The 19,969-nt window shown below is 40.1% G+C and overlaps 2 protein-coding genes across 2 annotated transcripts; both read left to right on the top strand.

Annotated features, from left to right (window-relative positions):
- The first annotated feature begins 713 nt into the window (after positions 1 to 713).
- LOI1 (Pentatricopeptide repeat (PPR) superfamily protein) lies at positions 714 to 5,398 on the top strand. The gene is made up of 3 exons (XM_090015513.1): positions 714 to 3,787; positions 3,926 to 4,796; positions 5,027 to 5,398. The coding sequence occupies exon 1, from the start codon at positions 714 to 716 to the stop codon at positions 2,805 to 2,807; it is 2,094 nt and encodes a 697-aa protein (XP_089871639.1). The 3' UTR covers positions 2,808 to 3,787; positions 3,926 to 4,796; positions 5,027 to 5,398.
- A 2,406-nt stretch (positions 5,399 to 7,804) lies between these two features.
- Positions 7,805 to 19,969, top strand: LOC149830666 (Lactoylglutathione lyase / glyoxalase I family protein). Its single transcript, XM_090016671.1, has 4 exons — positions 7,805 to 8,017; positions 8,144 to 8,374; positions 19,520 to 19,595; positions 19,800 to 19,969. The coding sequence occupies exons 1-4, from the start codon at positions 7,931 to 7,933 to the stop codon at positions 19,838 to 19,840; spliced, it is 435 nt and encodes a 144-aa protein (XP_089872797.1). The 5' UTR covers positions 7,805 to 7,930; the 3' UTR covers positions 19,841 to 19,969.

Genomic DNA, 19,969 nt, shown 5'->3' with positions numbered 1-19,969 from the left:
TCGAGAACCATTCAAGTGGAGTCTGTCTACTGTTTCGATTTGCCAAATGCATGGACTCCAAGCAAGCTGACGCTGTATAGGTTAATGAGGATGATTATCCTATCTCAAAGAAACTGTACTCGGCATAAAGACCTGGTCACGCAGGCCCAGCCTACCATACCTACAGTCGTTGTGCCCCTCCAAGGCCCGTGCAGCGCATTGGCTTGCACAAAGGGGGGATGGCCGTGAGAATCAAACCTTGACCACTCATCTAGCGGCCAAGGTCACAACCCACTATGCCAACCCGTCTAGTTGCATAAGGTATATATTTGCAGCCGTCACATTCGGCAGAGTAGTTGAAAACTGGTTCACCAAAAACTGGGGTGAGATATTTTCACAAAGAAAAAATTTCTCGTGTGAACATTTTTGGTCATTTCGACTCTTTTTTTTGACAGATATAGCTGGGTCACAGTTATACAATCATACCATATACCATGGGATTCGAACTTGAAACGTCACAACAGAAGGTGACGTGCCGAGGCCCCGTTGGTGTTTTTTTTTGATAGGCAGCTTTTGCAAACTTTTTGATAAAACATTTTTACCTAAGAAAATAGTCTATTTTCCCATGTAAGAAAATGCTTCATGAGTTTGCAAACATAGTCCATGCAACGCATTGAACCAAAAGCCGAGTGAACAAAGTCTCTCTCTCTCTCTCTCTCTCTCTCTCTCTCTCTATGCGCAGCAGCACCATCCTCCTCCAACGAGCAGGCCGGCAGCTCCAATTCCCCCACACCGACCCCCGCGCCCTCGCTCTCTCCATCGAGTCCGCCCTCGACGCCCAACGCCCCTCCCTCGGCCAGGTCTCCCACGCCACCATCATCAAATGCGGCCACCACCACCTCTTCTTCCTTGCCACCCATCTCATCAACTTCTACTCCAAATCAGACCTCCACGCCGACGCCCGCACCGTTCTCGCTCTCATGTCCCATCGAGGCGTCGTCCCCTGGACCGCCCTCATCGCTGGCGCCGTCCAAAATGGCCGGTTCTCCGCCGGTCTGGAGAGTTTCCGGGAGATGCAGGCCGAAGGAATCCTCCCCAACGACTTCACTCTGCCTTGTTTGATCAAGGCGTCGAGCGGCCTCAGATCTTTGGTCGCCGGAAAACAGCTCCACGGCTACTCTATCAAGCTCGGTTTGGACTCCGACGTCTTCGTTAGTTGCAGTACTTACGGTATGTATGCGAAGTGTAGCAGTCTGGAAGATGCCTGCCAAGTGTTCGAAGAAATGCCTCACAAGAATGTTACTTCATGGAACGCTTTGATTTCGGGGTCGGTGGTTAATGGTCGCCAGGAGGATGCGATGTGGGCGTTTCGGGAGCTCAGGAGGATCGGCGAGTGTCCGAATTCGATTACGTTTTGCGGGTTTCTTAACGCCTGCTCAGATGCGTCGGCTCCGTTGCAGGGGATGCAGGCTCACGGCTATGCAGTCAAGGTTGGGTTCGACAGGGATGTTTCTGTTGGTAATGGTCTGGTGGACTTCTATGGAAAGTGTCAGCTGGTCGAGTCGGCAGTTAAGGTGTTCGATTCGATTCGGGAAGCGAATGTGGTGTCATGGAGCTCGATGGTGGCGTCTTATGCGCAGAATGGGTGTGAAGAAGAGGCCTTGAGGCTCTTCTGCCGTGCTCGCAGGGAAGGAATGAAGCCAACAGAGTTTATGGTTTCGAGTGTATTGAGTGGATGTGCAAGGTTAGCAGGCCTTAGGGAAGGGAGGTGGATACACTGCCTTGTTTTCAAGTCTGGTTTGGATGAAAATGTGTATGTGGGCAGTGCCCTTGTGGACATGTATGGAAAAAGCGGCAGCATCGGCGACGCCGATCAGGTGTTCGGCGAAATGCCTGAAAGGAACCTCATTACTTGGAACGCCATGATCTCTGGTTATTCTCAGCACGGATACGCCGATGTGGCGCTCAGCACGTTCGAATTAATGCAGGAAGAGCGTGTTGCACCCAACTACATCACACTTGTGTGCGTGCTATCTGCTTGCAGCCATGGGGGGTTGGTGGGTACTGGACTGTCGTTCTTTGATTCCATGTATCAGAAATATGGAATCAGGGCGAGGACCGAGCACTATGCCTGTGTTGTTGATCTCTTAGGCAGAGCTGGGCATCTTGATCGAGCTCATAATGTTATCAAGACAATGCCAATCCCACCTACTACTTCTGTCTGGGGAGCCCTCCTGGGTGCATGCAGAGTGCATGGGAATGTTAACCTGGGAGCTGAAGCAGCACTACAACTGTTTGATCTGGACCCTCATGACCCTGGAAACCATGTGCTTCTGTATAATGTATATGCTGCAAGTGGCAGGTGGCAGGATGCAACAGTGGTAAGAGAGGAGATGAAAAATGGTGGGATAAGGAAGGGACCGGGGTGCAGCTGGATCAGTGCCAAGGATGGTGTGCATGTCTTCCATGTTAAGGACCGCTCACATCCACGAACTGCGGAGATCTACACCATGTTGGCAAAATTGAAGGAACAGATGAGAGCTGCCGGATACGCGCCGGATACGAAATTTGTGTTGTTCGATCTGGAGGAGGAAGAGAAGGAAAGCCAGCTCTGGTATCACAGTGAGAAGCTGGCGCTGGCGTTCGGATTGATCAGTACAGAGCCGGGGATCCCGATTCGAATCACGAAGAACCTTCGCGTCTGTGGAGATTGCCACAGTGTGTTCAAGTTCGTGTCTGGGATTGTGCAGAGGGAGATCATCCTGAGGGACAACAATAGGTTTCATCACTTTAGGGAAGGATGGTGTTCTTGCAGGGACTACTGGTGAACTGAATTTTCAATAGGAACTGTCAAAATAGAGACACCCTCAAAGTTCCCTTCCTTTCCCTTCGTAGTTTAACAGTAGTCCCCTGCAAAATCAGTGGGATTTGGGGTGCTGCTTCAGGAAGTTGGATTGGAGAGAGGGCTATTACCTGACTGTAGGCAACTAACTTTTTGAATCTTAACGGTAAGGAAACCCATGAATTCCAACGGTGTGAGCAGGGAGTCTCTGGTCTGCTTCAGGATGAAATGACTACACTGCTCATGGTTTGTCTTCCTGTTTCCCATTTGACTTCTCCTTCAACAATGAAGAAACACCATCTGAAAGATTTGGATCAACCCCATCTTTTCTTGATAAATACTCTGCCGTGTTGCTGATTAATTAAAAAAAAGGCTTCCCTCAAAAAAAATATAAAAAAAAGGCCACTTTGTCCTTGACTAAATTTAATGAGCATCACTATCCGATGTGGTCTAACAAAAAAAATGTTAGAAAAAAGGCCACTTTGTCCTTGTTCAATGTATAGATTTGTCATATCATGTGAACAAGAGAATTTGGTTGTTTTCAGATCACCATTTCTGGGTGACAATCGTGTGCATGTGGTAGAGTTCAGTTTCAGAGAAGCAAAAGCAGCCATGCTTTAGAGTTAGACAATGCAGATGAGGGAGCCATACTTCTTGGGAGCATTTCGGGAATGTGGAAGTTTGATGGTAAATTCTTTGTGCTTGGGCGTTCTTGTAAGTTTATGTGGTTATAATGGAAAAGATTGCCCTCTAATTGACACGTTACAGGCACATGTCTGTTCTCCAGTATGAGCAGCACAAGTGTATGGTTGGAAGCTGGCTATAGAGACAAAACCCCGAGAGAGAGAGAGAGAGAGAGAGAGAGAGAGAGAGAGAGAGAGAGAGAGAGAGAGAGAGAGAGAGAGAGAGAGAGAGAGAGAGAGAGAGACTAATGATGTTGATCGTCTTGCTCAATTCTAACAGGAGGTATGGATTTCTTGTGTTTCTTCTTTTGGTTATCCTTTTTTATGCATTATTTTGCTCATTCTTATGTGAATTTATTTTCGGGTTTTTGCTTCCCTAGTGTTTATGTGGGTATCTTTGGATTGTGTCTCTTTGGTGTAGATTTTTAGGTTTGAGAGGATTGAGACTCCTGAATTTGGGGAGTTTGAGGTGGTGTGGCTGAAGCTACCACCATCTTTCTCTCTGCATATCATACAGAGGAAACCTGAATCAGGGCTCCCTGAGAGCCCGTGGAGCTCCACGGAGGTGTGCATGGACCCGAGCAACCTCCCAAGAGGGCACCACGTCTCCTTTGCGGTTTCGAACTATGATTCCTTTGTGCAAGGCCTGAAGGCATCTCTCTCTCTCTCTCGTGTATTTGTTCGTTGGATTATTGTCAGTTTTCTTAATACACTGAAATTTGCATTCTTCACTATTTTTTTGTTAGCTTATCGATTAGACATTGGAGGGAGAGATCAGAGAACTATTGGTTTTGTCTTCTGGTGGATGGTACCGATGGTTGAAATGCAGTGTTTTTGAGTTGAGGATAATCGTTTTCTTTTTCTAGTTTTGATGATTGTGGGAATTGATAAGCAAAATATAATGTTTTATCAGAGCATTCCATGGTGAATAGGTGTAGATGCCGTTGCTTGCACCTGCATTTTTATATGCTGCTTTTCTTTAGGAGCAAAGATGGCAAATGGGTTGATGGTGAATGGTATTAATGATGGGTCCCGTCGAGAAAGTCCCAGAGAGAGAGAGAGATGGCATTGTAGGAAGAATGGCACTTTCGGCAGACTAGAACATCTAATTATGGTTATGCATAGATTTCTACTTATTTTTTCCAGGAGAAGAATTTCTTTGACATTCAAAGCAGTTTATCTGAATATAATTGTTGAAAGGGCAATTTAATCTGCAGGAAAAGGTATAAAGCTTTTTGAGAATACCCAACCTGATGGTCACACAAAGCAGGTCTTCTTCTTCGACCTCGATGGTAAGCTTTTGTGTAATTCCACTCAATTGGGCTTGCAAAATGATTTGAACTATCTGTTAATTGTAGTAGATTTGTCGTCACCATGATTTGTGAACTTCAAATCTCTTCAATCTTTTAGTAATAGTATATCAGAGTTGTTCATGAAAATTTTCACATGGTGCCTGGAGTTATAGTTGCTCCATTAAAGATTATTAGTGTTAACATGCTTGCTTGTACATGTGAATATGCAGATAACGGTTTTGTAGTGGGGAGTTGGGAAGTTTCACAACGACAAGGAGTTTAGTGTTGTGAGTTTTGATTGACTTGTATAGATACCTTAAAGCTAATGACATGTTACTCTACTTTTTCCCAGCTAGGCCTTTTTATGTCTCCATTCTGTTTCCAGGTAATTTTATGTTATTAGTCGGTTCTGCAGTTCTTTATATGGGAAACACCTTGGATAGCCACCCTGGATCAAGATCCCAACACGGGGTTTAGGATCTTGTGCATATTCTGTGATACAGAACATAAGTACAGGTTTGTCCCAGATATGACAAAGATGTAAAAATTGGAATAACATGCACATACCTGATTTGCATAATAAATATTAAGGAAAATACCCTTCACTTTTCCCTCCGATCCCATCAGTCCTTTTTTCCTATGTGCGTTTGAATGCTCAGATTTCTCTTCCTAGAAAAAAAAATCCCGATACTGACATCGGTGGCTTTAGTTAAAACATGAAACATTTTCTCAACAGACAGATTTATTTTGTCAGATGAGAAATTATTTCATTATTGTGGGTGTTGAATTCTGGACATGCTTCAATCCATGATCCAATCTGAGAAACATTTGGAACACTATACAATGGGAATTCTTAAGGATATTAGCAGGTTGGATTCGGATGGGATGTGGTCAATATCAGATCCGATTAATCGGATGTTGCTTAAACGGATTCACATTCAGATTGGGACTTGGATGGTGAAAAGCTCATGCCAAATTCTCTCTTTTACATGTAATCAGATTCAGGTATCCATCAAATCTGCATATTCTGCCATATTCAGTAACAAAACCGAAGACGCATTCAATTATAATCGGATATTGTTTTGGCTTACCAAATCTGATTAAACTAAGTCGGATTTGGTTGGATATCAGATAAAATTCAATGCATTGTCATCTCAAAGAGTTTTTAATGAGGTTAGCAAAGATCTTGGTCCAATTGTACCTGTTAGGGTTTCTTTATTTTATGAAGAGCTGCCTCTCTTTGGTTGTGTGTGAGTAGGGATGGCGGTTGACCGGGGTGGGTGCGGGGGACATGGTCTTTACCCCTGCTCCATCTCAAAATTTTGCCCTCCATCTTTGCACAGGTTTTGATTTTAACTTCCATTCCCTGTTCATTCCCAGTTTCATGTCCTCTATCTCCAATCTAAACGGGGCTAGGCGGGGTGAAGCCTTGTCTTCCGGGTCCTTTTTGCCACTGCCACCTTTTGCCTTCCGCCGTTAGAGGAAGGAGAGGAGAAAAATGAGAGCTTACGGTGCTCATTAGAGAAAGGAGAGAGGAAAGATTCAATAAAAGGTTTTATGTTGTTAAAGAGTAAGTTCATCCCTGCTTCCATTCCTGCACGAGTTTTTATTTTAACCTTCATTCTTGGTCCATTCCCCGTTTCTTGTCCTTTATTCCTTATCCAAGCGGGGTGAGGCGGGGCCCTATTTCCCCAAGTCCACTACCATCCCTATATGTGAGAGAGCTTTAGGTGCATTGAGGTATCAGGGTTTTGAAAAAATCTTGTATTGCCATTGTATTTTTCACAGTAGACCTGTGCCAGAGTGTTAAACCATGTATAATTGGTGTTTTCTTCCTCTTCTTCTTTTCTATTTTTTTTGTGGTTTATTATTTTATTTCATTTTGTTTGTTGTTTCTTTAACAATTCATAAAAATTTGCAAACAGGGGATTCATTTTCTCATGGTAAAATGACTCAAATTGGACGTTTTTAATTGGTGAAAAGAAAAATTACCTGCGAAAGTAAGTCTCAAGCAACTTTTATTTGGGGCAGCGGTCTCCCACATGTGTGTGTATGGTTATGTTGGTGGAACCGACTGTTTGCACAATGAATGATGGTGACTGAGGCCATAACCGTCTGTTGGAGGAGTGTGAAGCCTGATTCTTACTTTGATATAAATTCTTAATTTTTTAAAGGTGGTTGTGTAATTTTATTATGAATAGGTTGTCCTAAACCTTTTGTGTTTAAAGAAGGTAATTCATCTTATCTTTTGTAATTGTGTGTGTTTTCTCAATCTTAATAGAGGATCTTAGTGTGGCAGTGGATGTAGGCAACTCTTGCTGAACCATGTAAAATCTTTGTTATTGATTTCTTTCTCTTCTTGTTTTTGTTTCTTAGATATATCAATGATGAGATATATTGATAGCGCGTTGAGTCGTTTACCTAACACCCTGATGTCTTTAAAACCCAAAAACTTTTGTTTTGACGTATCACCATATTCGACCTCGAAGCAAAGCAGCCGTTTTAGCCCATGCCAAGGCTGCCTCTAGTGTTCCAAGAACGTGAAAGATAATATATGATAGTCTTTTCTTAGATTCCTATGCAAGTATTCTGATAATGTGAATAATCCACCATCACCGGTATTCATCTATGTCGTAACATTGTTGCAGCTGGGATTTTAATGATGCAGCCATCATTTTTATGAAGTTTTGAATATGACTAGTATATAAGAAAATATGATAAAGGACCAAAACGAAGTATCCGTGTGACATAGCATGCACCTACGCAGGTGAGCCCCCACTTTACAAGGGAAAGGGCCAACGTAAATACTAATTTTTCATTGTCACGTGGGCTCATCAATAGGTATAAAGTATTCGGGCCACACACAGCACAGAAAATCGCCGATGCACAGAGCGATTTTTTGTGTAAGACACAAACAGAAAATCGCTACGCTTGCAGCGATTTTCTGTGTTTTTCGTGGTTGGAGTTCTTTGTAAAGTATTTGGGCTCGATCACTGGACCGGCTCCGCACAAAATGTCGTGTTGTCCCGTGTATTCACTTGTTGTAATATCTACGCATTGCGGCATCAGAGAACAGTAACTACCAAAAAGGGAGAGAGAGAGAGAGAGAGAGAGAGAGAGAGAGAGAGAGAGAGATGGGGGAATTAGGAGTAGGACTTCAGTTCAACCACATAGCGAGGGAATCGGATGACATCCATCGTCTTGCTAAATTCTACGAGGAGGTACTCATTTCTTTGTATTTTCTTTTGTTTCTCCCTTTCCTGTTGGTTGGTTTATTCTTCTCTTTTCGTTCTTTTTGAGCTTTCATTTGTGTGTGTGTGATTGTATTGATATATTTGGAGGTGCAGATTCTGGGTTTTGAGAGAATTGAGAGCCCAAAATTCAACGGGTTTGAGGTGGTGTGGCTGAAACTGCAACCATCCTTTCTGCTGCACATCATACAGAGGAAGCCGGGATCGAAGCTTCCAGTGAGCCCGTGGAGCTCCGTCGAGGCGTTCAGGGACCCCAGCAACCTCCCAAGAGGCCACCACGTTGCCTTTGGGGTTTCCGATTACAGCTCCTTTGTGCAACGCCTCAAGGCATGTCTTCTTCTTCTCTCTCTTAAAATGCCCCTTTTATTATTGTAATGTTTTACTTGATCTATTATTAAGCATTAGGAGGGAAAACGACTAATTTTGTGTTCTGGGTGATGGTATCGATGATTGAAATGCCTTATTGTTGCTCAGTTAAAGGAACTTTTTTTTTTATGGCTAAGTTCCCATGGAAGCAGGTAATCTCCGGATGGAAACACCGACACCCAAGCCCTTACAGACCCCTCCAGTGAAAGGCACCCGCAGACCCAGTGGAAGTCGAACCTGGGACTAAGGGATCATAACCTTCTCTCCAAGCCCGCTACCACTAGAGCAACCCGGGCTGTTGCTCAATTGGGGAACTTATTTTCTGTTTTTTTGTAGCTCTGACGGTAGTGGAGATTAATATACAAAATAGAGGTGCTTATCAAAGTATTACAAGGTGAATTGATTACCTGTTTTGCGCCTGCATTTACGTGTACTTTGTAGGATTCTATAGAAGTTGTAGGTGGGTTGGTGCTGCTGATAGTGGTGGTCTCTGTTGGTAAATTTGCAAAGCTTACAGCGAAGATGCTCTGGAGAGAGAGAGTTGTGATACTATACCACATGCTCAACTTCAATATTTCTCGTGATAAAACATGTATGCGTTACTTTTAAATGTGTAAGCATGAGAAATAGGATACTTTAACAAATAAAGAATAAAAAAATCGACCAAATATAAAAGGTGGGGTGGGGGTTACAATTTTCATATGTTAAATGTGTCGGTACCCGCTTACAATGATCGTGAGGGCTGATCGAGGTGGGGCAGGCTGTGACGCTTATGATCTCCAAGATCGGAACCTAGTCACAGCCTATCTGTAGGTATTGTGATCTTTCTTTCTTTTTCTTGTTTTCTCATTTCTCTTTTAGAGAACGAGAGAGATCTCCTTATAACAATCAGGGACTGAAATTTGTTTCCCTATCTTGGTGAAACGTCCCCCTCTTTCTTTTTTCTCATCCCAATGTTATGCATGAATATACGTTACTACTTAATTATAATAAATTAAATATCTTTAATTTGTTTCCAAATTTAATCTCATGCATTTCAGTTTCCATGTATGTGTGCATGAGAGATGGGCCTCTCATGCGCACGCCCTTTAGGTGAATTGGTTACCGGTTTTACACCTGCATTTACATGTCCTTTGTAGGTTTCTATAGAAGTTGTAGATGGGTTGGTGGTGCTGGTAGTGATATTATACCACATGCTCAACTTCAATATTTCTCGTGATAAAACATGTATGCATTACTTTTAAATGTGTAAGCATGAGAAAATAGGACACTTTTACAAATAAAGAATCAAAAGATTGACCAAATATGAAGGGGGGTTCCGTTACAATTTTCATAGGCTAAATGTGTTGGTACCCGCGTACAATGATCGGATGATGGCGGATCGAGGTAGGGTAGGCTGTGATGCTTGTGATCTCCAAGATCGGAACCTAGTCACAACCTCTCTGTAGGTATTGTGATCTTTCTTTTTTTCCTTGTTTTCTCATTGTGTATATCTCTCTTTTAGAGAACGAGAGAGATCTCCTTATAACAATCAGGGGCTGGAATTCATTTCCCTATCTTGGTGAAACGACCCCCCTCTTTCCTTTTTCTCATCCAACTGTTATGCATGAATATATGTTATTATGTAATTATAATAAATTAAATATCTTTAATTTGTTTCCAAATTTATTCTCATGCATTTCAATTTTCATGTATGTGTGCATGAGGTGGGTCGAACTCTCATGCACACCCTTTAGGATTCCAGACGATGAGATGGCCCTCTCTCAATGTCCTGGATCCTTTCATTAAGGAAAGAATCATTACTTTTCCTAATTCTGGATTAAGGCCTATCTCATTTCCTTGATCCAGAATCTGATTTTTGTAATGACCTTATGGCCACTAAATCCTTACATCTCTCACTTGGCCATAAGCCATTTAGGGGTATTCAATGTTACAAAGCTTACTCCCACTCTTTTGGGCTTTTGCATTTATACATTTACCACTTCGTATTTGATTCACATATGTTGCGGATTCCTTTCACACAAAGTGAACTATTCAGTCATGATTAATTTATGCATACCTGAGTCCCATTTGACTCACATGTCTTGCAAAGACATCTTCAGTAACTGCCTTCGTCAATGGATTGGCTACCATGTCTGTCGAAGGTAAATAACTAACTGAGATTTCATTCTTCTTTATCATATCATGAACATACCGATATTTTACCTCAATATGTTTACTCTAAGAGCTATCAGCTCCAGAGTTCATTAAGCTTATTGCAACTTTATTATCACAGTATATTTGGACCGGTTCATTCGAGATATCCAGTCTCAACTCACTCAAGAAGCAATCAATCCAGACCCTGAAGGTCACAACCATATTACAAACTATATATTCAGCTTGAGTATGCAATGCCACACCACCCTGTTTCTTGCATGTCAGGATTACTTTGGTATCTACTCACTAGAATCACAACAAAACTAATGTTTAGTCTAATGCACAACATGGCATACATACTACTAACTATAATGAAATAAGTGAAAATACAATAACAAGTGGAGAACACTTGTAGATCTAATAATGAATAAGAACGAAAAAATTACACAAGCACTTAATGTGCACATGCATAAACCCACAAAGGGGTAATGCCCAAAGGCATAAATAAAATGAATATTATTGAGGGAGAATTAGAGAAAAATAATACGTTAGAAGGGGGAACACACCCTTATATACACAAAAAGGAGGAAAAGAAGGGGGCCTTGGGGCTCCCCACAAGTAGACGTTGGGGAGCCCCAACGGTTACATTTATGACTATTGGGGACCCCCAACGTCTATTCTTGTGGGGTCCCCAAGGGTCCTAATAATGAAAAAAATAAAAACAACAACAACAACAACTACGCCTTCATCCCAAAACAATTGGGGTTGGCGATATGAACCAAAAAAGAAAATCATTCTGGGTCTTCCACATGAATCCTTCTCCTCCAATCATTTCTAACCAATGTCATGTCCTCGGTGAGGTTCAAAGCATTCATATCCTTTCTTATCATCTCCATCCAAGTCTTCCTAGGCCTACCCCGACCTCTTTTAACTAATATATTTTTTCATTTCTCCATCCTTCTAACTGGAGCATCATTAGGCCTTCGCCGAATATGTCCAAACCACCGTAAACAATTCTTTCTCATCTTATTTTCAATGGGTGCAACACCTACCTTCTTACGGTATTTTGGATAAAAATAGTAAAAAAATAAAAGGTAAAAAATAAAAATAGGAAAACCTAAGAAATAAGTTGTTTATAAATAACAACTTATATTACATGAGAAAAGACCAAAATACCTCTATAGGGTATTTTGGGCGAAGCATAAAAAGATATATTTATATATATTTTTAACATGCCCCCTCAAACTTTACGGGGAGAGAACGAAAAGTTTGCTAAGGAGAAATAGAAAACGAGGAACAGGAAGAGCTTTGGTGAAGAAGTCTGCCAACTGATATTCCGAAGTGACATAGGGCAAAGTGATAGTTCCTCTTAAATATTCATCACGAATATAGTGATAATCCATTTCAATATGTTTGGTGCGCTTATGAAATGTATGGTTACTTGATATGTAGATTGCACTTTTGTTGTCACTGCACATCTTTGAGGGAGTTGCGATGGTAATCCTCATATCACTAAGAAGACTTCTAAGCCACACAATCTCAAGGGTCGTAGATGTCATGACGTAATATTCAACTTCAGTGGATGACATATATACTTTTTGTTGTTTCTTGCACCTCAATAAAATGAGTGAATCTCCTAAAAAATACAAAAACCAGTAGTTGAGATTCGATCATTAGGATTACCCCCCCAATCAACATCAATATAAGCATTTAAGTCAACAGAAGAGGAAGAGGATAAGAAAAACCCTTTTGAAATATCTGGTCGGGTGATGGAAAGATAAGAGATCTGATTAATTGCCGATAGGGAGTAGGATCATTGAGAGAAACACCATCTTCTAGTGTTAATTTTGCATTTATAACTTCTGGAATCTCTACTTTCTTTTTATCTAAACTCCCTGACTTAGCACAAATATCAACGACTAATTTCATTTGAGAGAATATGTATCCTCTATGTGAATAGTCCACATCAATACCTAAAAAATACCTCAAGAAACTCAAGTCAGACATATCAAAAGTTTTCTTTAAAATAGTTTTAGTTTCATTCACTTCTTTGTCATTTTCCATGATGATTATATCATCAACATATATGAGAAGGATCACAATAGAGTCACATGTTTTCTTGACAAAAAGAACAGTGTCAGTATAACAAGAAACGGAGCCCAAATTGATTAGAACATTACTGAATTTATCGTACCAAGCTTTAGGAGCTTGTTTAAGACCATACAATGCCTTTTTTAATTTTAAAATTTTGCCATTCAAATTCAAGCCAGGAGGAGAATCCATATAAACCTCTTCACCAAGATCTTCATTTAAAAATGCATTTTAACGTCTAATTGATAAATAGGCCACTTTTTTATAGATGTAATAGCAATGAGAGCTTAGACACTTGTCGTTCGAGCAACCGAGGCAAATGACTCATCATAATCTACCCCATACTCTTGAGCATATCCTTTGGCCACTAATCTAGCCTTATATCTCTTTAATGACCTGTCACTTTTAGTTTTTACTTTAAAAGCCTATCTACATCCTATAGGTTTATTCCCTCGGGGAAGATCTACTATTTCTCATGTATAAGCTTTCTTAAGTGCATTAAGTTCAAATTTTATAGCTTCATTCCAATGGGGATATTGTTTGACATCATTATAATGAGATGATTCATAAAAGAAATGAAGGACTATTAAGCATGCTCTAAAATTCGGAGAAAAAGAGTTATAAGATACAAATCTATTTGGTGCTTTAGAAACACGATTCGATCTTCTATGAGAAGATTATTCTGAAGATGAGTTTTGAGAATACTTATCAAGAGGACAAGGATGAGTACCTTCTTCCCTTCTAGCATAAACTTGTGTATTACTTGATATATAACCATTATCTTCATTATTAAGAGATTGCCCATTATCATTGTTAAGGGAATCAAGAATCTCAATAGGTTTAGATTCATCATTTCGGGGTAATAAATCAAATAAAAAGGAGTAATCAATATTTTCTTTTGATTCTTTATTTTCAAAACCATCTTCATTTTCAAGAAAGGTAACAACCTTTGAAATATAAAGCTTGTTATTTATGAGATCAAAACATCTGTATCTTTTTTTTATTTTCTCTATATTCTAAAAAAATACACTCAATAGCCTTTGGAGAAAGCTTATCATTTTTATAGGTAAAGACATAACACTTACAACAAAAAATTTTCAATCTTTTAAAATCTGGGATCATTTTATAAAGTTTTTCAAAAGGAGAAACATTGTTCAATGATATTGAAAGGGTTCTATTAATCTAGTAAGTTGATGTTAGAACGACTTCAGCCCAAAAGATCTTTGGAATATTTTTTGAGATTAAAAGAGTCCTACTGGTTTCTATTATATGTCTATGTTTTCTTTCCGCAAGGCCATTTTTTTGTGGAGTTTTAGGACAAGACCTTTGGTGACAAATTTCATTTTGTCTTAAATAATTTTGAAAATCATTTGACATATATTCTCCTCCCGAATCCGATCTTAGAATAGAGAAATTACTTAAGAATTGATTTTTAACCATTGTATGAAATTCTTTAAAGAAAGAGCATACATCCAATTTGCGATTTAGGAAGTAGACCCATGTGTATCTAGTGAAGTCATCAATAAAAATCACATAATATGAGAAACCTCCTTTGGATATAATAGGAGATGGACCCTGTAGTGTACATTGGAATGGACTAGTTCAAATGGCCTAAAGGACACAAAGTTTCTTTAAGGAAATGGAATTGCTTTCATTTTTTCAAAAAAATAATCTTTACAAGTAATGTCTTTCTCATTACATGTATTTCCCAAAAAGGAGAAAGGAGACATCTTTGAAAAGCTAGGGTGGCTAAGTCTCTTATGCCAAATATCAATGCTTTTTAAATTTGCAAAATTACAAAAAGACTTGGGTGGAAGAGTCAAAAATCCATAAAATCTAGATCACCTCTCTTATAGCCTTGCTCAATCAGCTTCCCTAACTGGAGATCCTGCACAGTGCATTTTTTGGATGAGAAAGAGACTTTGCAACCATGATTGAAAATTTGAGAGACAAAAAAAAGATTTAAATTTATTTTTGGAACCACCGTTATTTTAGGAACAAAAAAATCTTGAGAATATTTTGAATCAAGTGTTCCAATGCTTTTGATTTTTAAAGAAGTCTCATCGGCTGTTGCAACATAAGATGAGGAGGGTTTGTAATATACTTTAGGAATAACATTTTCATGTGGTGTCATATGAAAAGAAACACTGGAGTCTAGAATCCAAATAGCAGAAAGAGATGATGATGAAGCAATGGCGGCACTCGAAGTGGAGAAAGTCTTGAGAAGATGTTGGAGTGCCTCTGAAATTTGGTTAAGAGTTTATTTAATATCTCCTTCATTTTTATTTACTTCTTCTTTCTTTGGTACTTCTTCACCAACAGAAGCCACTTTACCTTTAGCTTTGGGCAAACCTGTCTAATATGTCCCGGTTCATTGCAATAGTGACAAGTAACTCCCTTTTTATATCTATTATTATAATTGGATCAATTTTCATTATTTTTGGCAAAATGAGGAGGTCTATAGGCTTTTACATTTGATTTCGGCCTAGTAACGACCAAAACATCATCTTTATAAGACATGCCAAGACGAGTTTCCTCTTGACATACTTCGGCCTCATCTTCGATAGACAATGCCTTGCTCCTATGAAGAAGAGATGGCCTTACTTGTTCGAATTCCGGTCTAAGACCATGAAGAAATTGAAAAAAGTGTTCTTTTTCAATTTGTTCTCTTCTCATTTCAATGTCTTCCGGAGCCACCCATTTAGGCTCAAGAAGGGCAAATTCGTCCCAAAGAGGAGACAAGGCACTAAAATAATCGCGGACACTCATGTTCCCTTGTTTGGTGGATATAAATTTTTTTTGACAAAAAAATTATCTAGCTAGATCCTTTTGGGTATACATACCCTTAAGGAAGGACCAAGCTTCGTTGGCCCTCCTAAACTTAGCAATATTGACACAAATTTTAATGTCAACATTGTTCATGAACCACGCCAATTTTGGCGTAGTTGCTTTATCAATCTTCTACCTTTAATTGGTGATCATGTATAGCTTTAAGACAATCTTCTCCATTGAGAGTTTTTTCAACACTTCGATTTTTGTGAGCTTCAATGTTGATTCAAGAGAGGTCTCCATCATGAAGCCCCAAAGTTTCTTCCCGCGAAGGTGATTCTCCGTTGCCGACGCCCACATTAAGTAATTTAAACCATTGAGTTTGAAGAAAAGCTCCACCCTTGACTCATGCTCATGATTCACTATGCACTAAATGAGTCGACCCTCCAAATAAGGAGTTAACCCTTAGAGAAAAAGAGTCAACCCTCAAGAAGAAAGAGTCGACTCATGTGGTAAGCTTATGTTTTAAGAGTCGACTCTCGGGCAAAAAGAGTCGACCCTAGGGTGCAACTGTCGGATTTTAGCAGTCGTATAGCCGTTGTAAAAGCAGTGTTTCATCCCCAACAGATCTATTACATCCCTTGGTATAAAATGAAGATGAAGGAGTGATTTCAGGTTGTTATAATCACATACACCATCAAGTTCATAAAAGATTTAAAGCTTTCAAGCATTCAAGCATTCAAGCTCTTGAACGATCTCCAACAACGAACTATCTTAAATCTCTTTGATTATGTTGAATATAATTAGGCATTTTGCCTTGGGTTTATTTCACTCTTATTTAACATTGTATACAAATCTTGTATTGTAAAAGAGTGACTTGCTTTTAATCTTTTTTTTTTGTAAGCTCTAAGGTTGAGCTATTGTGAATGGGAAAAGTTCACATTGTTGTTTCACAAGAGGTGTAAAACGATTGTATTGGTTGCTAGTGTTGTTAAGCTAATGGATTTAGTGGATTAAGCATGAGACTGAGAGGACGTAGACCGGGATTGGTCGAATCTCTATATAATTTGTGTCTTGAATTGTCTTTTTCTATCTATCTCTAGCAATTTTTATTGTGTGCAGCAAAAGTTTTAAACACCCAATTCACCCCCTCTTTGGTGTTTCACCATATTGGGACTCAACACTATGAACCACTTACGTAGTGGGCTCTTGATATGTGAGCCACTGAAATAGTAGTAGGCCTACAACTCATTGGATTTTCAACATGTTTGAGAATTCAAGGACAAAGTAAGTCTAAGTCTAAAGAATGGCTACCCAAGGGAGGCGGATATATACCCAGCCCCTACCTTTGCAGGTGATCATCGATAAAAGTATCAAGTTATCCCCCCTGAATTAATTTCAATCTACCATTCCCTTCTCCTATATCTCTCTGGAGCTCCCCCTCACTGTGCAAACCTCGGTCCCCGAAATGACTTACAATCAAGAAAAGATGCAAGGATGAAGCAGTGATACGTTACAAGTGAGGGCTGCAAATGGATTTGATACGGGTATGATCCCCCATGATCTGAGGTTTCAACAGTCAAAGGGCCACAAATACCCAAGTGGACTATAGTAAAAAACTCTCCGGCACTATTGCCTTTTGGAAACGTTTTCTTAGTCATCTTTCCAATTATACAAGGATCACATATGTCAAAATCCATGTTTTAAAGAGTAGGTAATATGCTTTGACTTATTATCTTTTTTATTTTTTTAATATTTATATGGCCTAATCTTAAATGTCAAGCATATGCATCAACATTCAAGGCACAGTAAGCATTCACTTTATTCATAGTAGGAGCAATTACATCAAGACAAAATAAACCATGGTGAGGTTCAAGTGTCCAATAAGTTTCACTTGTCCACGATTCCCAAAAGTGACCTTATCTAGTTGAAAACAAACTTTAGAATTCTTTTTTACAAAATCAACAACAGACCAGATTTCTTCTCATGGAAAGCACATACAAAACATTAGTCAGTAAAAGGTTGTTGCCATCAATAGACAACTTATACGACCTAATACCCATGACGTTACATTGAGTGTTGTTCCTCATATAGACCCTCTAGTTTCTTGCCTTCAACTCCTTCACCTCCACAAGCCCCTTATTGGTTTTTGCAACATGCCGAGTCAAACCTGAGTCGATCCACCATCCAGGTAGGTCTCCATCACTCACCAACGACTCAGAAACAGTGCAAACAATCTCACGACTACCTCTTGGCTTAGCTGTTGTCTCTTTCTTTTGCAAATTTGAGCAATTCCTCTTGAAATGCCATGGGTTCCCGTAATGGAAACAATTTCCTTTTGGTGCAAGTTATGAATTTTTCTTCTGTACAAATTGCCCTTTATTGTTATTTTTTTTAACCGGAGAGAGAGAGAGACAGCAGAGGGTCGAAACCCTCTGCTGCACCGTCTTCCTGAGATCAGAACAGAGTGGGAGGGTCGAGCTCTGCCCCCTCGGTCACTATGTCTCCTCCTCTCTTTCCTCTCCCTCTCTCTCTCTCTCTCTGTTCCTCCTTTGCCGACAGAGGAGTGACCCTCCTCTGTTGTACATTGTCGGTAAAGGGGGCGGCCGACCTTCGGTTGGTGTCCCAGCACCTCATCCGACAGGTTATGCCCCCACACCAGCCGAATCTGCCCTTTTATCTGCAGATCTGTGCCCTGACCAGTCGGACCTAGCCTTTGATCGGCAGATTCGCTCTTTGATCTGCCGATCTGACCTTCAATCAATAAACCCGAGCCTTAGATGGCTGGATCTGGCTGCCGATCGACAGATCCGAGACTCAGTAGGCTGGATCTGAGTTCCGATCGACAGATCCGAGCCTTAGCAGGCTGGATCTGTTTTCCGATCAGATGATTCTTCCTTTGTTGGCCCTCTTCTCCTCCAGAGAAGGGGGATTTTCACAGCATCCTAATCCGATCCCGTTAATCCCCCTCTTTTTTTTTTTTTTAAATTAAATCTTTGTGTACCTGCACCAAAGACAAGCTCAGGCACAGGAGCACTTCGATCACCCAAGGAGAATTTCAAGGGAGCGGAGCAGCAGCACCCGGACTCTGATACCAATGTCGGTACCCGCATACAGTGATCAGATGAGGGCGGATCGAGGTGGGGCACGCTGTGACGCTTATGATCACCAAGATCGGAACCTAGTCACAGCCTCTATGTAGCTATTGTGATCTTTCTCTTTTTTCTTGTTTTCTCTGTGTGTATATCTCTCTTTTAGAGAATGAGAGAGATCCCTTTATAACAATCAGGGACTGGAATCTGAAACACCCCCCCTTTCCTTTTTCTCATCTGGCTGTTATGCATGAATATATGTTATTACTTAATTACAATAAATTAAATATCTTTAATTTGTTTCCAAATTTAATCTCATGCATTTCAATTTCCATGTATGTGTGCATGAGAAGTGCGTCGAACTCTCATGCACGCCCTTTAGGATTCCAGATGATGAGATGGCCCTCTCTCAACGTCCTGGATCCTTTCATTAAGGAAAGAATCATTACTTTCCTAATTCTGGATTAAAGTCTATCTCATTTCTTCTTCAGTTGTTGATGGATAGAATACTTTATTCAGATTTAGTGCAAGTACAGTCTGTATCATATTTGAACGCCTGATGAATGTGTTGGACGTGAGGAATGATGAGATTTTTGAGTTGTGTTTACTCGTGCTTGTTTTAGAAATAAATGCCTGTGGTTCCATTGTGGTATTCTTATTGCTTTTAGTTGCTATTATTCTGTTGTTCCTACTCAAGCTTTTAATGGGTCAGCAAAGCTAGATCTGCATAGTGGAAAGTGATGTTATTCATGACCCATGTTTTAGGTCTGTTCCTTGTTCTTGAGATATAGTCATCTATGAGACTATGAGGTGTCTTTGTCATACAACTGGAATAATAAAATGCCATTTTGTTGGTTACTTTGTGCCAATGGTACTATCATGTTATTGTGCATTTCTCTTGTGGAGTGTGTTTATCTAGAATATTTGCTTATTGATTATGCGTTGTTCTCTCAACGAGAGCTTAATTATTCGGAAACAGTTTATTTGGATAGAATATTGAAAGAGCTATAATCCACAGGAAAACGGAATTGAATTTTTTCAGATGACCCAGCCTGATGGTCGCACTAGGCAGGCCTTCTTCTTTGATCCAGATGGTAAGCTCTTTTACGGATGATCACGATTTTGCTCATAAAGGCATTTGAAGCATTAGTTGTTAAACAAGGGCACAATTGACATCACATGAATTTCAAAGATGTTCATAAACTGCAGCATTTCTTCTGGTCGTAAAATACAGAATTGTTGTTGTTCACGATCTTTCTCGCATGGATAGCTGCTAAAGATTGTTAGTACATGCGCAGGTAATGGTTTGGAAGTGGCAAGTTGGGGAGCTCCACCGTGAAAGGGCGTTTCTGTTGTGGCATTTGATTGATTTGTATGAGTATATTTAAAGCTAGTAATAGATTGAAATAGCTTGCTACTTCCTTTCTGTGCATTTCTATGGTCAGTTTTATAAGTTTAGCTTATTGGG

This window comes from Nuphar pumila, chromosome 8 (assembly GCF_984573655.1).
Source record: "Nuphar pumila chromosome 8, dmNupPumi1.hap1.1, whole genome shotgun sequence".
Taxonomy (NCBI): Eukaryota; Viridiplantae; Streptophyta; class Magnoliopsida; order Nymphaeales; family Nymphaeaceae; genus Nuphar; species Nuphar pumila.
The sequence above is the reverse complement of the archived record's forward strand: the minus strand, read 5'-3'. Positions and strand labels throughout refer to the sequence as shown.